We start from the raw sequence: 16423 nt of genomic DNA on the forward strand, positions 1-16423 counted from the left end.
AACATTGTGACAACTACACTTTACTACAGTAGGGAAAAAAATGAGTAATTAAGTCCCTTGCTCATTCAATTGGAGGTTGCTTACTTGAATATATTTGTAATTGAACTGTGATTCTTTCTAATTCTGGGGTTTCTCTAAACATTAAAAAAAATGTTCCCAGGACCATAAAGATAGCTCAAGTGGGTTGAGCTATCTTTGCATGAATCTCACTTCGTTGCGGGGGACTGAGTTCTACACCTGGCTTCGCCAGGAATCACCTCTAGATTTACATTTGTGAACAAGCATGTTCTTATCTCACCATTCTATCCTTCATTCATCACTGTAATGTGACATCAGCACCTTTATAAGCATGGAAAGTCATTTATGTAATACAGAATGTTTGTAAATTTGAATTTGTTTGTAAAATTGAATTGTAATGGTGCTTTAAGTGTATAAAAGATTACAAAGAGGAAAAATCGGGGACTGAGAAGATGTTTAAGTAGAGTACATACATAGCTTGTGCAAGGCCCTGATCTCTATCCCCAGCACTGTGTGACTACCCAAACACTACACAGTCATTGCTAGGCTTAAGCACTGAAACACCAAGTGAGCACACACACACACACACACACACACACACACACACACACACACACACTAGGCTTAAGCACTGAAACACCAAGTGAGCACACACACACACACACACACACACACACACTAGGCTTAAGCACTGAAACACCAAGTGAGCACACACACACACACACACACACACACACACACACACTACTTGGTTGAGCATCACCAGGAAATTGTTCACATCTAATCACCCATAAAAGCAAATTGATTCCGTTGTCAGGTTAAGAACTTGTGGAATCTACCTTATTAAAATACAAGTGTATACAAGTGTCTGATATAGCTTATATTCACTGAGTACATGGATATATTGCTGAGGCAAAGCATACCACAAAAATATAATTTTATAGAAATTTATACTGAAATTTATTTTGAATCCACTTGAAACTTTTCTACAATGGGAGAATCAAAAGGTACTCAACTTTTTGAGATTTGGAACAGGAAGCATCCTATTTACCTTTAAAAAATTTTGTGCCGGGCCGGGTAGGTGGCGCTGGAGGTAAGGTGTCTGCCTTGCAAGCGCTAGCCAAGGAAGGACCTCGGTTCGATCCCCCGGCGTCCCATATGGTCCACCCAAGCCAGGGGCGATTTCTGAGCACATAGCCAGGAGTAACCCCTGAGCGTCAAACGGGTGTGGCCCAAAAACCAAAAAAAAAAAAAAAAAATTTTGTGCCAAGCTTTTTTTTTTTTTAAAGGAGTGAATGTATATGAATGTCTCTCATTTATTTTAACAGAAAAATTTTTTTTTTTTTTTTGTGGTTTTTGGATCACACCCGGCAGTGCTCAGGGGTTATTCCTGGCTCCATGCTCAGAAATTGCTCCTGGCAGGCACGGGGGACCATATGGGACACCGGGATTCGAACCGATGACCTTCTGCATGAAAGGCAAACGCCTTACCTCCATTCTATCTCTCCGGGCCCAGAAAATATTTTAAATTTTAAATTAAATTAAATTTAAATATTAAATATTTAAAATTAACAATCTTTTAATGTCCTGGGGCAGAGCAATAGCACAGTGAATAGGGTATTTGCCTTGCATGGAGCTGTTCTGGGTTCAATCTCCGGCATCCCATATGGTCCCCTGAGCCATCCAGGAGTAGTTTCGCAGAACCAGAAGTAATCTCTGAGTGTGGTCAGGTATGGTTCAAAAACCAAATATTACATACATATATATGCATATATATATGTATGTACATATGTATATATTTCCCTGAAAGGTAGTTAGGAAGATATTACATTTTTGCTAAATTTTCAGTATTTTGACCACAGATGTTCAGGGGAGAGGAGTGGGAATGAGATATAGAACAGTTTCAATTTGGACTGTAGTATCAATAGTTATGAAGCAACTTCTTGTTAGCTGGACAGATACTTGATTTAATGGTCGGTGTGTTTTAAAGTGGGTAGGAGTAATAAGATTATTTGTTAATAGCAACTTCTACAAAATAGAAAAGGCTTTTCTAAATTTAAATTCATGCTCTACAAATCACAGCAGTCTCCAATCATCAATGAAAGCAAGTGAGTAAAGAACCAAGTCACTCTCAAAATACTTTGCATTTACAGTCTTGATTAGAAGGAGAGAAGGTGAAAGAGAGAAGCAGCTTGCAGTTCTTTTCTGCTAAGGTTATATTTTTTTGTGATTTTAAAACAAGTTTTAATTCTAGAATTGCCACTTTTTAGCTATAGGGTGCTTAATTTAGTCCAACTTTCCTTATCTGTCAAATGTGATTAATAACACCTTTCTATCAGGCTTTGTGGGGTTCAAGTTAAACAAATGAGACTTGGGCATATGTCAAATGTACAATAAGCCTCAAAAACACAAAAAACTTCTGTTCTTCGTTCTTCTCCATAATAAACTCAACTTTCAGGGTCCCAAGAGAGCAATAGTCTACTTTCTTTGCATGCAGCCAACCTAGCATCCCCAGCATCATGTATGGTACTTCTAAGTACTGCCTTTAGTGAGCACCAAGCCAAAAGTAAGCCCAGCACTGGCTGAAATGTGGTCTAAAAAAAAGGAAAGAAGAAATCTAACTCATAGATACGAAGCATGCTTCTGATTGATTCTGTGCAGCAGAGTAAATGTTTAATAATTCTTTAGGGTCACTATGTTTTCATTAAAAAACTCCTAGAATTGATATTTCATTGTTTTGTTCAGTTTTTAGTTATTCTGCATAGCTTTTGCTATTGATGTGTAAAATAAAGAATGCAGGGCTGGAGAGATAGCACAGCTATGACAGACAGTGGTTCGAATCCCGACAATATGGTTCTCCCCCCCCCCCCCCCCGTGCCTGTCAGGAGCGATTTCTGAGTGCAGAATCAAGAGTAACCCCTGAGCACTGCTGGGTGTGACCCAAAAAACAAAATATATAAAAATAAATAGATAAAGAAAGAACTCATATATATGTGAGATAATGACTCAGTTAAATGAAAACCTAATTAAATAGTGTCTGGAATTGTGGGATTGAAGAGTGTTTAACTACTTTATTTTTAATGTTAAATGCCTCTAAAACTATCTTCATGAATTTTGCAATGCATATATGTGTGTGATTTAGTTTAGACTGCCTAACTTTTTTGAATCTCTGACTCAACACAAACCAATGAGTTAGTGAATAGGTATGCATTTTAGAATCAGACAACTTAGATATATTCTAGTTTATCAACAGAATTGTGAGTCTATTCCTTAATTCCTCCTATCTGTGACTTCTTTGTTTTTTCTTTTACAGTTAGGGTTAGGGTGTTAATGTTAAGATTATTGATATGATTAGTGTTAGAGTTAGGGTTACAGATAGTTTTATATTCAGGATTAGGTTTAGGTTTTGGGTGTTAGGGCTATGTTAGGGTTATGTTTAGGCTAGGGCTAGGATTAGAGTTTTGTTTTATTTATTTATTTATTTATTTATTTTTTCAGACATTAGAGTTGGCCAATACATACACTCATGGGCCCACAGACAGACATTAAGGATCGATCATTGGTTTACAATTGAAAAGCTGCCCCAGGTGAAATGAGACAGAACACAAAAATATAAAATCAGGGACCAGAGAGATAGCATGGAGGTAGGGGCCGTTTGCCTTGCATGCAGAAGGATGGTGGTTCGAATCCTGGCATCCCATATGGTCCCCTGAGCCTGCCAGGAGCAATTTGTAATGTAAAGTCAGGAATAACCCCTGAGCGCTGCCGGATGTGATATAAAAACCAAATATATATAAATATATATATGGTCTAGAAAATGGAAAACTTCCCATCTGACTTGCTGGTTTTATATATATATATATATATATATATATATATATATATATATATATATATATATAATTTATAAAAGCAAGTCAGATGGGAAATTTTTCATTTTCTAGACCAATCATGATTGGTGAGGGTAAATTTTACTGAAGAAAGGCTTCGTGGGTTATATAGTGTGTAGAACAGTCTTAAAAACAATCAGGAGCCAGAGCAGTGGCGCAATGGTAAGGTGTCTGCCTTGCATGCACTAGCCTAGGACAGATGGCGATTCGATCCCCCGGCATCTCATATGGTCCCCCAAGCCAGGACGATTTCTGAGTGCATAGCCAGGAGTAACCTCTGAGCATCTCCGGGTGTGGCCCCAAAACAAACAAACAAAAAATACCCAAAAACTTATAATTTTTTGTCTGGAAAATAAGTGGTAATGAGCACTGTAAGAGGAATCCACACCATGAAATATTTTCTAGCGGGTCTTGAGCATCTAGGTTCCTTTCCTAAAAGCAATCTAAAATCATGAGCATTATGGTATAATGCTAAACTACCTACAATGAAAAACAGATTACAAAAAAAAAAAGAAAGGGCCCGGAGAGATAGCACAGAGGTGTTTGCTTTGCAAGCAGCCGATCCAGGACCTAAGGTGGTTGGTTTGAATCCCGGTGTCCCATATGGTCCCCCGTGCCTGCCAGGAGCTATTTCTGAGCAGACAGCCAGGAGTAACCCCTGAGTACCGCCGGGTGTGGCCCAAAGACCAAAAAAAAAAAAAAAAACAGAGTACAATGATATATTCAATGAATGAGCTCTGTAACAGGAGTTCTTGGCATGCAGTTGCATATTCCATTGGTATTAGAGCACATAAACATTAGATTATATTAGCAGGCACAATCAAGTAGAAAATGAATAAATTAGATTTTTTGTTGTGACATCGTAATGAGTCCTGTCTTCTGAGTCTAATATAGTATAGCATTGCAATGTGGAACTGGGGTGACCAACCTATATCTCCAAGCACCACTATGGACAAAAAGATGAAGGAGTTATTATAGAAGTAGTAAAATTAAGATATCAAAAGTACTTATAGCGAGCACTGTATTGGGAGTTCATGGCTTTCAAATACATTCTGCACCTGTTTCTCTGGATAAAAGCATTGAATATTATTATAGACATCTGTAAAGAGCAGTTAATTGGATACCTGCTCAATCTAAAAAGCTATATTCATTCTTGACAGGAGAGTTTATCCATTGACATTTAAAGAAATTATTGACAGAAAGATTTTTTTTGCCAGTATATTGTATAAGGTTGTTGTTATAATTAGGGATTTAGATTTTGTCATTGCTCTTTGAGTAGTTAATTTAGCGTCAGTTTGTTTAGCGAAAATATTGAGAGTTCTTTTTTGTCTGAGAATGTTTTTATCTCTCCCTCCCATGAAAATGAGTTTCACTGGGTAGTGGACTCTTTCATTCAGTAGTTTGAATATGTCTTTCCATTCTTGCCTGGATAGTTTCAGATGGAAGATCTGGTTTGATTCTTACATTGTTTCCTTTATATTTGAGGATTTTCTCTCCTTTGCTGCTTTAAACAGTCCATCTCTCACTTTGTTTTGGTATTGTTCTGTTATGATTTATTTTGTTTGGCACTCTTTTTGCCTCTTGGGTATATAGAGAAACCTCTTTAACAAGGGTGGGAAAGTTATCTGTTATTATCTCCCTCAATAGTTGTTCTTCCCATTTCCCATTTTCTTCCCCTTCTAGAATTCCTCTAATTTGAACTTTATTTCTCTGTCTTTGTTCATTAAGTACCTTATATTTTCTTCCAGGGTTGTCTCTCCTTTCTTTTTTGCCTTCCTTATCACTGTTGGCTTGTAATTTGTCTTCAAGTTCATGTATGGGATTCTTCACCTGTGTAATTCTACTATTATGGCTTGCTAATATGTTTTTGTAGTTTCTTCAGTTTCATTTGTATGGATTCTCTCATCTTCTGAAAGAGTTCTTTGAGTTGGTTGAATTGTTCATCTGTAGATTTCTTAATTGAACATGCTAGTGACTCATTGATTTCCATTGCTAAACCATTAAGTGTTGATTTTAGGTCCTCATCTATAAGGTTCAGGCATTTGAGTGGACTTGAAGATTTGCCAGGATTTCTCTCCATATCTCCCACAGTAGATCTCTTATTTAGCTTACCCATTGATCTTTGCATTTAGTAATTTGGAGTGCTGGAGTATCATGGTGTTGAAAGAAGTGATAGATCCAGGAAGTCTGGCTGGCCCCAAAGGGCTGATGACCAGTAATAGCTCTGGAACCCAGGAAAAGACTGAGGGAAGCTAATTTTTTATTTAATTACTGTTTACAAAAATTTTATACTGGGGTTTTAATCCTAGAATGTACACCACACTTCACCAGTGTGATATTCTCACCACCAGTGTTTCCCCCATTTCCCTCCCCCACCCCAAACCCCTACCTGTCTTTCAGACAGGCTTGCCTCTGCCTCTTTTCCTCACATTCACTGTTCTGATAGTTGTAATTGTGTCACTTCTTAGTAGCCTAATGACAAGCACTTTCAGTTTCAGTATATTGACCAATAAAGTGGGGGAATAATGATAGTTTTTTCTTTGCAATGGAATATATGGAATATAGATGAGATAAAGCATATAAAATATTCACCACTAGACTATAGACATGCAGAAAATTTGTCTTTCTGGCTCTTCTTATTTACCTTTCCCTTTTGATTGTTCTTATTTTCTTCTCCAAGTTAAAAAAAAAAGTCAAAAGTACTTCATTTGTGATTTGACTTGATTTAATCCCTATGATTTTGTGACATGGCCTGTAACTAAAGATGTTGATATGACTGCTTACTGATACTATTTTTGTTTGTTTGTTTCTCTGCAGGAAGGATCAGAATGTTCTTTCTCCCGTCAACTGCTGGAATCTCCTCTTAAATCAGGTGAAGCGGGAAAGCAGGGATCACACCACACTGAGTGACATCTACCTGAATAATATTATTCCCCGATTTGTCCAAGTCAGCGAGGACTCAGGAAGACTTTTTAAAAAGGTATATAGATATTTCTCATCAGTATTCTATAATTCTAACTTAATAATCAAAAGAAAGAACAAAATAATTAACGAAAGAAGATAGTTTTCTATCATTCATTCCATGCATTTATCATTTCATGTACTTAGTGAAAAAATATTGACTTGACATTCTTTTCTTCCCTTTCAAGCTGAAATAATAAGCCTGGGAAAGTCACTATTTGCAAAGTATGGTCCCAGGATTGGCAGCATAATTTATATTTTACACTAACTTATATTAATGGTAGTCCGTTTCCTTCAGCTGATTTATGAATATGTTGAGATTTAGGTACCTTCAGTGTCATTTTATATTGACAATTCTCTGTTATTTTATATTTTTAAGATAACAGATTATTTAGTAAGCTCATGTATGTATTCTTTTTAATTAGTTCTCTTTATTCTTATTCCAGTAAAGGTAAACCCTTGAATTACTTTATTCTTATTATATATTTGTCTTTGGGTCTCTAAGCATCAGAATTTTTTGGGTATTGGGTATTGGCTGGAGCAATAACACACCAGTATGGTATTTGCTTTGTACGTGGCCAACCCGGGACAGACCTGGGCATGATCCATGGCATCCCAAATGATCCCCTGAGCCTGCTAGGGGCAATTTCTGAGTGCAGAGCCAGGAGTAATCCCTGAGCATGGCTGGTATGGCCCAAACACCCCGCCCCCAAAAGGAAATATTAGAAGTAGTTATATCTTACAGAAAAGTCAATTCAGAGTGGATCAAAGACCTAGAGACACTAAAGAAAAATAGGTAGAATCCCTAACATTTGGATTTCAAAGGCATCTTCATTGATCTGATAACCGGTGAAGGCAACAGAATCAAAACTAAACAAATATCAAATTAAAGAGTTTGCGCATGGCAATAGAAATGGGTTAGATCTGAAAGACAGCTAGCCAAATTCAAAAAAATATTCACATTCAACACATTAGATAAATGATTGATCAGTAAATCAAAACTATTTTTTGTTCTGTGCTCAGGTATGACACTGACAGTGCTCAGGGACCTTATCAGTATATACTCACAATGATCAATATCAACAAAGAAAAATCCAAAAACCTTGTCAATCAATGTCAATGGACTAAATGCACCCGTCAAGAGACACAGTGGCGAAATGGATCAAAAACTGAACCCAACCATGTTTGTAATCATGGTATTTAAATAAAGATGGGGAAAAAAAGAAAAAACAAAAAAACAAAAAGCCTGTCAAAAATGAGAGAGAAAATGAACAGATACTTCACAGAAAAAGACAGATGAATTGTCAGTAGACACAAGAAAAAGTACTCAGTAGCTCTTATTAGATAAATCCAAATCAAGATGACAATCTTCTCATGCTAGTGAGAATAGTACATAATCAAATAGAGTGAGAACAATCTGTGTTTGGCAGTGACATGGTGAAAAAGGAATTCTTTTCCAACTATTGGGGGAATGTTGTATGGATCAACCATTGTGAGAAGCAGTATGGAGAGTTCTTAGAAAACTTAGAATTGAGCTTTCCTGTAGCACAAAAGTTCCACTTTGGGTTATCTTCCCACAAGACAAAAGAAATCATTTAAATGGATATACATACACCACTATTCATTGCAGTACAATGAATAAATCTAGATGTCCAGCAAAAGGTGAATAGATTATGAAAATTTGGGATTCACTTTTTTGCAGCTGCAAGAAACAATTAAATTATGCAATTTGCTGTAAACTAGTTGTTAATTGAATATATGTTGAATGAAGTAATACAGAAGGAGGAAAAATACAGGATGGTCTCACTTATCTGCGGTCTATAGAATAATTTGGTAAGAAAATGTAGTAAAAGGGAATTTCTAGATTACCCTTGACCAAAGATTATAGCGAGGAAAAAGTCAAAAGAAAAGAGAAAATGGGGGATGGGATAAAAAAAAAAAGAAAGAAAGAATATGATCGGGAAAGGAAGATGATTCGAAAGGAAAGTACCACAAAGAGAGGTGAATTCAGTTAGAGAAACAACTACACTGACAACTACCATGACAATGGTAGTGAGTGAAAGAAATAGAATGCTTGTTTTGAATACAGGCAAGGGGTGAAGAAGGAGGGAGATGGAGAGCATTGGTGGTGGAAACACTGCACTGGTGAAGGTGTGTGTGTGTGTGTGTGTGTGTGTGTGTGTGTGTTTATAACTAAAACGCAACTCCAAACATGCTTGTAATCATGGTGTTTTCAAAAAGATATTTAAAAAAAGAAAGCGAAAAGTAATGAGGGAACAGGAGTGATTTTTGAGATTGGTATAGCATAAACTTGACAACTCTGAAAACAAGAAATCTAAACTTTACTGAATTTAGCAATGTGCCTCTCAAAGTGGCAGACAGGGAGATGTGGGATGGGTCATGAAAACACTGGTGGAGGGAAGTTGATACTGCTGTTGTGATTGGTATTGGAATACAAATAGTATTCTATTGTGCAAATGTACCAGTTTCTCTATCTACTCATCTGTTCTTAGGCACTTGGATTGTTTTCAGCTCTTACTATTGCAAATAGTGCTGCAATAAACATAGGGATGCAGAAGACTTTTCTGCATTGTTTTTAAGCCCCTAGAGTGTATTTCTAGGAGCTGGATCTTATGAAAGTACAATTTCTTCATCTTCTCTCTTTTCTTTTTTTAGTAATGTCCATATTAAAAAAGGATAGACCGAGCCGGCACGGGTGGGCAGCTGGCAGGACTCTGCATGTGCCAGCGGCCTGTTGGCCCGGCCCAGGGTAGGGGGGCCCGGACCTGGGTTACCCGACCCCCCTGTCCCCCATTCCTCCGGATCTCCAGGTGGGTTCCTGGAAGGAGTTGACGGGGAACCCTGGGTTTTCCCCACTCCCAGGCCGGGTCTGTCCGGAGACTGGCCTAGGGTGGGGCTTAAATCCCTGTCCTTCGGGCTTGGGAGGGTCTCTCTCCCTTCCTGGAGCAGGATTTTTAGCCGTCACGGGTGGGCAGCTGCCAGGCCTCTGCATGTGCCAGCGGCCTGTTGGCCCGGCCCAGGGTAGGGGGGCCCGGACCTGGGTCACCCGACCCCCCTCTCCCCATTCCTCCGGATCTCCAGGTGGGCTCCTGAAAGGAGTTGACGGGGCACCCTGGGTTTTCCCCACTCCCAGGCCGGGTCTGTCCGGAGACTGGCCTAGGGTGGGGCAGAGGGGGTGGAGTTTGATCTGGTGGGTGGCAGATAGCTGCTCAGCTATACTCAGGCTGTCACTGGCAATTTCATACCAGTCTACATTTTGCAAACCGGGCGGGGGCTAGTGCCCCCGCGCGAACATATGCTCCTCCCAACCATCAGTACCCCAGATATACCCTTCTTAACTTCAGTAACACACAGTTCTAATCTCTGACGTAAGACATACAGTAGATCTAAGAAATCCTAGAACTATTATAAGGACACAAACTGAACACATATATCTTTTGTATATTTTATGGGTATTTTCTTTAACTGATATAACTCTCTATATATTCTTCTACCGTGATGTTTCTATCCACTTTTCATCTTGTCTTTTCTTTGTAAGCTGTTCAGTAAGGATTGTTGTTGGAACTGTCCCTCAGTTTGATGCTTATGATTGAACTATGTCATGGAATTTGCTGGTCTTGTTCCTATTGCCTCCAGATACACCAATAACGCTTCATGGCATTGATCCTTGTTTGCATAGACACATTAAAATGGGAAAACATCATACATACAGATAAGTTCTTATCTAGTAAATTTCAGTACAATGTACCTTACACCCTGAACATTGATATAATGACCTGGCACAGGCCTCAGAAGAATGGGCATCCTCCATTCACGCCAGAACCTGGCAAGCTATCTACGAAACATCCAAGGTCTTATATAGCAAGAGCTGGAAGCAGTCCTCTACCAGGAAAGACACTACCAAGGGTCTGACATCGACCTTCTAAAAAGAGACTTCCGTTTACACTGAGAAGACTTGACAACAACAATGACCTGCTCTACAGGACATGGTTCTCTCTAGTGCCCCTTAAGTGTGAGGTGAAACGAGAGGATGCTCTGCACCATCCTGACTGCAATATGGGATATGCAGACTCCAGGATCTTTAATACAGAAGCATGATACCAACAACAGAGACTATGTGAGGAATGGAGGTGTATTGCCACTACAGACGATGACTTGAATTGGACAAACTAGTTTGCCTGGAGCCTAGAGTCAGTCCTGTGCCAGGAAACTTCAGGGATAGGGTCTCCTTGTATTTAGACCATAATTTGTCTTTCCATGTCCCTTATGTTTTGGTGGGCCTATGCAAACAAATGCCACTTTAATACCGTTTTTTACTATGTTCCCTTGACTCCAATCCTTAAGAAAAGCAACCCACTAAAACTTTTGAGGTTAACTTAAACTAGTAAGCATGTGCATGGAACTAGAGAAATGTACTTTGTCCTCAATGTTTAAGGAGTTACATACGTCTAATGTCTTTAGATTATATGGTGTGCTGCTAAGAAATAGTATGTACTACAACTGGGGATTTGAGGGACAAAGTAATTGTATTGTACATGGGTTCAGTTTTGTTTTTCTTAATGTTCTTTGGCTGAAAGTTCAAGGCTGGGATATCATCGATGGGACTACCGAGAATTCTGTTTATGGGTGATTGGGCTTCCACTGTAACTTTACCGTGTCCTCTTTCTTTGCATCTTTGTTGTCATAATTGAAATAAAAAAAATATATTGAAATCATTAAAAAAAAAAAAAGGATAGACCAGTCTACATTCCCACTAGCACTGAATTTCTTCTTGCATCTATATCATCATTGGTGGTTCTTATTCTTACTGATGTATACCAGTTTGTACTATGAAATGATATCTCTTTGTTCTTTCAATTTGCATCTCCCTGGTAATTAATGAAATGAAACCTTTTATTCATGTGCCTTTTAACCATCGGTATTTCTTATTTGAGGAAATGTCTGTTCATCTCTTCTTCCCAAAGTTGAGGATTTTTGCAACAGTGTTTATCAAGAATATTGGCCTGTAATAATTCTCTCTCTCTCTCTCTCTCTCTCTCTCTCTCTCTCTCTCTCTCTCTCTCTCTCTCTCTCTCTCTCACCCTCCCTCCTTCTCTTTCGTGTGTGTGTGTGTGTGTGTGTGTTTGTTTCCTGGAAGAGCTTGTAAAGGATTGACAGTACGTCCTCTTTAAAAGTCTATAGGAACTAGGGAATTCATTTGGGCCTGGGCTATTGTTTGAGGGAAGACTTTTTATTACCATTTCAATTTCCTTGATATTGATTGACCTATTCAGGTATTCCAAAATACATTAATTTCTTTTAGAGTCTCTCATTTTGTGCTATAAAGATTTTAAATTAATCTGATGATCCACTGAATTTGTGCCATGTCTGTTATCATATCCCCCTTTTATTTCTTATTTAGTTAATTAGGGTCCTATCTCTTTATGAGTCTTGCTTATGGTTTATCAATCTTCTTTTTCACAAAATAATTTTTGCTTCTATTTATCCTTTGAATTGTTTTTTTTGGAACTCCAGTTTGTTAATTTCTGCTCTGTTTTATTATTTCCTTCATCCTGCCTGCATATTGCACATTTTCTTGGTCATTTTTCATTTTTTTAAGTTGTTCAGTATAGTTATTTTTGTAGGTCCTTCCTTCCTTCCTGATGCTCATGAAGCTATAAAATTTCCTCTTAATACTGCTTTTGTTGTTTCCCATCAATTCTGGTCATTTATTTCTTCATTCTTGTTTGTTTCCTGAATATTTCCTCCTGACCCACTGATGGTAGTTCAGTAGTGAACTGTTTGATTTCCAGGTGTTAAAGTTATTTGTTCATTTTTGTTTAATTCACTTCTGTTTTTAGTGCATCATGGTCTAAGAACAGTCAATACAATTTCTATCCTCTTGATTTTATGGAAGTTTGTTTTATATCCCAGCATATGTCTTTTTTGGGGAAATTATCTCTGCATTGGAGAACGATATGTTATTTGGCTTTTTGGGATTAAAAACAATATCTACTAAGCCCCTCTCTTCCATTTCTTCCATCAAAATCAGTATAACTTACGGGGTTTGAACCTATTCATCTATCAAGAGGTGACAGAGTAGTGTTGAAGTATCCAATTACAGTTGTGTTGTTATTTGTGCCTTCATGTCTATTAGCAATTGTTTAATATTTTGCTAGCTTCTCATTTAGGAACAGATATGTTTAGAAGTGTGATTTCTTCCTGATATACATATTCCTTGATTATTAAGAAATGACCCTCTCTGTCTCTTATAAACCTTTTTGAACCTGAAATCTATGCCATCTAATATTAGTATGGCCACCCAGGATTTTGAGGGAGTTGTTTGCTTAAAGGATTATCTGCCAGCCTTTAACTTTGAGTTTGTGTTTGCTTTGACTATTAAAATGTGTTTCTTGCAGGCAGCAGCAGTATGTTGGTTTCAGTTTTCTAATTCACTTTGCCACTCTTTCTCTTAATTGGTGCATTTAGTTCATTGACATGAGAGATTACTGTCATGGGATTTTGTTATCTTTTTGTAGAAATTGGTGTGTTTGTGAGTTTGTCTTGTCTTTTAGTACTGCCTTCAGTTCTTCTTTTAAAGTTGGTTTTGTGTGTATAAAGTTCCTGAGCTGTTGTTTTTCCAGGAAGCTGTGCTTTTGTCGTTCAAATCTGAATGAGAGTCTGGCTGTGTAAAGTATTCTTGGTGGGGCTTTCATTTTCTTGATTTTTTTTAAGCCTGGAGGGTTGCCTTTGTTAAATGTGCTGTAAAACTATAATTGAATCACCATGAGATACACAGTTACAAAGTTGTTCATGATTGAATTTCAGTTATACAATGTACAAAACCTTTCAACAGTATACCTAATCATCATCACCAATGTCCCCATTTTCCCTACCACCCTCCATCTGCCCTCTCCCTTACCTGCCTCTGTGACAAATCTATTTCTTCTCTCTCTCTCTCTCTCTTTCTCTCTCACCCACATTATTTTTCCTACCAGACACTGGTTTATTTTTATTAATATCTTTATTTAAATACTTTGATTACAAATATGATTGTAGTTGGGTATCAGTCATGTAAAGAACACCCCCTTCACCAGAACAACATTCCCATCACCAATGTCCCAAATCTCCCTCCTCCCCACCTGTACTCTAGATAGGTTTTCTACTTCCCTCATTCATTCACATTGTTATGATAGTTCTCAATGTAGTTATTTCTCTAACTATGCTCATCATTCTTTGTGGTGAGCTTCATGTCGTGAGCTGGACCTTCTCTTTTGTCTCTGAGAATTATTGCAAAAATGTCTTTTATTTTTCTTAAAACCCATAGATTAGGGAGACTATTCTGTGTCTTTCTCTCTGATTTATTTCACTCAACATAATAGACTCCATGTACATCTATGTATAGGAAAATTTCATGATTTCATCTCTCTTGAAGGCTGCATAATATTCTATTGTGTATATGTACCACGGTTTCTTTAGCCATTCAGCTGATAAAGGGCATCTTGGTTGTTTCCAAAGTCTGGCTATTGTAAATAGTGCTGCAATGAATATAGGTGTGAGGAGGCGATTTTTGAATTATATTTTTGTTTTCCTAGGGTATATCACTAGGAATGGTATAGCTGGATCATGTGGGAGCTCAATTTCTAGTTTTTTGAGGTATCTCCATATAGTTTTCCATAACAGTTGGACAAAATGGCATTCCCACCAGCAGTGAATAAGAGTTCCTTTCTCTTCACATCCCTGCCAGCACTGCTTGTTCTCATTCTTTGTGATGTGCACCAATCTCTGTGGCGTGAGATGTTAGTTCATAGTTGTTTTGATTTGCATCTTTCTGAGGACTAGTGATGTGGAACATTTTTTTATGTGCCTTTTGGCCATTTGTATTTCTTCTTTGACAAAGTCAGACACTGGTTTATAATATTATTACTGAAGGGTATAGTGTATATCATTTTATTTCCTTTCAGCAGCCAGTTCTTATTTAGAGTGATCATTTCAATTTTTTTGTTTTGGTTTATTTGGGGGGGGGTTGTCACATCCAGTAGCACTCAGGCATTACTCCTGGCTCTGTGCTCAGAAATCACTCCTGGCAGGCATGGGGGACCATATGGAATGCCGGGGTTCGAAACACCACTAGTCTTTGGTCTGCTGCATGCAAGGCAAAGGCCTTACTGCTTGCTGTTCTATCTCTCCAGCCCTGGAGTAATCATTTCCAAAGATCATTGTCATAGTGGTCCCTTCTCTGTCCTAACTGCTATTTGTGGCAAGCTTTCTACCATGGAATGGTCCTTGCCCTTGTCTCTAGTCTCTGGCTATTTTAATATCCCAAAAATGAGTGTAATCATTCTATATTTATCCCTTTCCCAATGACTCATTTTGCTCTCTGCTATAAATCTTAAGGGCTCTCCTTTGTATGGGATTTTCTTCTTTGAAATTGTTACTTTAGATTTCTATCTCTATCTTTAGTTTTCATCATTTTGATTTGTATGTGTCTTAGAATATTTTTATTTGTATTTCTTTTAGTTGATACTCTTGAGGTGTCCAGGATACATGTGCTCTCTAGTTGTGGTAGCTTTTCAGCAATGTTATCTTAGAATGGTGGTTCTTCACAGACATTGTCTTGGCCTGTGAGACACTGGTATGTTTTATGTTGTTCCTCTTGAAATCATTCCAGCTCTTTTTCAGCTATTCATTTACTTTAAGACTTTTCTATCTTCCCCTGTTGTCTGGAGGTGTATCCAGTTTTCTGGGGTGGAGAAAGCACTATATATTAACTAGGACACTTTCTTCCATTTCTCCTTTTAGAGCTTTTATATTCTTATGAGGTTTCATCCTGGTTGACCTATCAACGGGTGACAAGGCAGTGTTCAGGTCTCCCACTATTATTGTGTTGCTATTGAGGTCTTCTTTCAGATTTGTCAACAATTGTTTTAAATATTTTTCTGGTCCTTCATTGAGTGTGAACATGTTTAGGAGACTGATTTTTTCCTGCTCTACATATCCCTTGATAATAACAAAATGTCTGGTTTTGTTCTTTGTAACTTTTTAAGTATAAAATTTGTGTCATCTGATATTAATATGGCCACTCCAGCTTTTTTTAAGGGAGTTGTTTACTTGGATGATTTTCCTCCAATCTTTGATAGTTCTGACTATTGAGATGTGTTTCTTGTAGTCAGCAAAATCTTGGATTCAGCTTTTTGATCCACTTGTCATTCTGTGTCTCTTAACTGTTATATTTAGTCCATTGAAATTGAGAGAGATAATTATCATGGGGTTTAATGTTATCTTTGCATCTCTTGGTATTAGTTGGTCTTGTAAGGCTGGTTTTGAGTCTGTAAAGTTTCTGAGCTGTTATTTATCTGTGAAGCTATGTATGCTTCTTCAAACTTGAAAGTTTATCTGACTGGGTGAAGTATTCTAGGTGTTTTACCTAGAAATGAATGTTTCATTCATTTCACTGAGTTTTATCACTGTATCCCACCACTACCTTCTGGCCTTAAGGTTTTCATGTGACAGAACTGCTATAAATCTTTTTTGTTGTTGTTGGTTTTTTTTTG

General features: G+C 37.8%; 1 protein-coding gene across 3 annotated transcripts in view; it reads left to right on the forward strand.

The window, feature by feature from the left end:
* Window positions 1-16423, forward strand: part of SRGAP2 (SLIT-ROBO Rho GTPase activating protein 2) — a 335545-nt gene that overhangs the window by 180005 nt on the left and 139117 nt on the right. For all 3 annotated transcript variants that reach the window (XM_049770931.1, XM_049770932.1, XM_049770933.1), the window contains exon 3: window positions 6726-6888. In XM_049770931.1, coding sequence (XP_049626888.1) covers window positions 6726-6888 — 163 coding nt within the window. The remainder of the gene's footprint in view (window positions 1-6725; window positions 6889-16423) is intronic.

Source organism: Suncus etruscus, chromosome 3 (genome assembly GCF_024139225.1).
Source record: "Suncus etruscus isolate mSunEtr1 chromosome 3, mSunEtr1.pri.cur, whole genome shotgun sequence".
Classification (NCBI taxonomy): Eukaryota; Metazoa; Chordata; class Mammalia; order Eulipotyphla; family Soricidae; genus Suncus; species Suncus etruscus.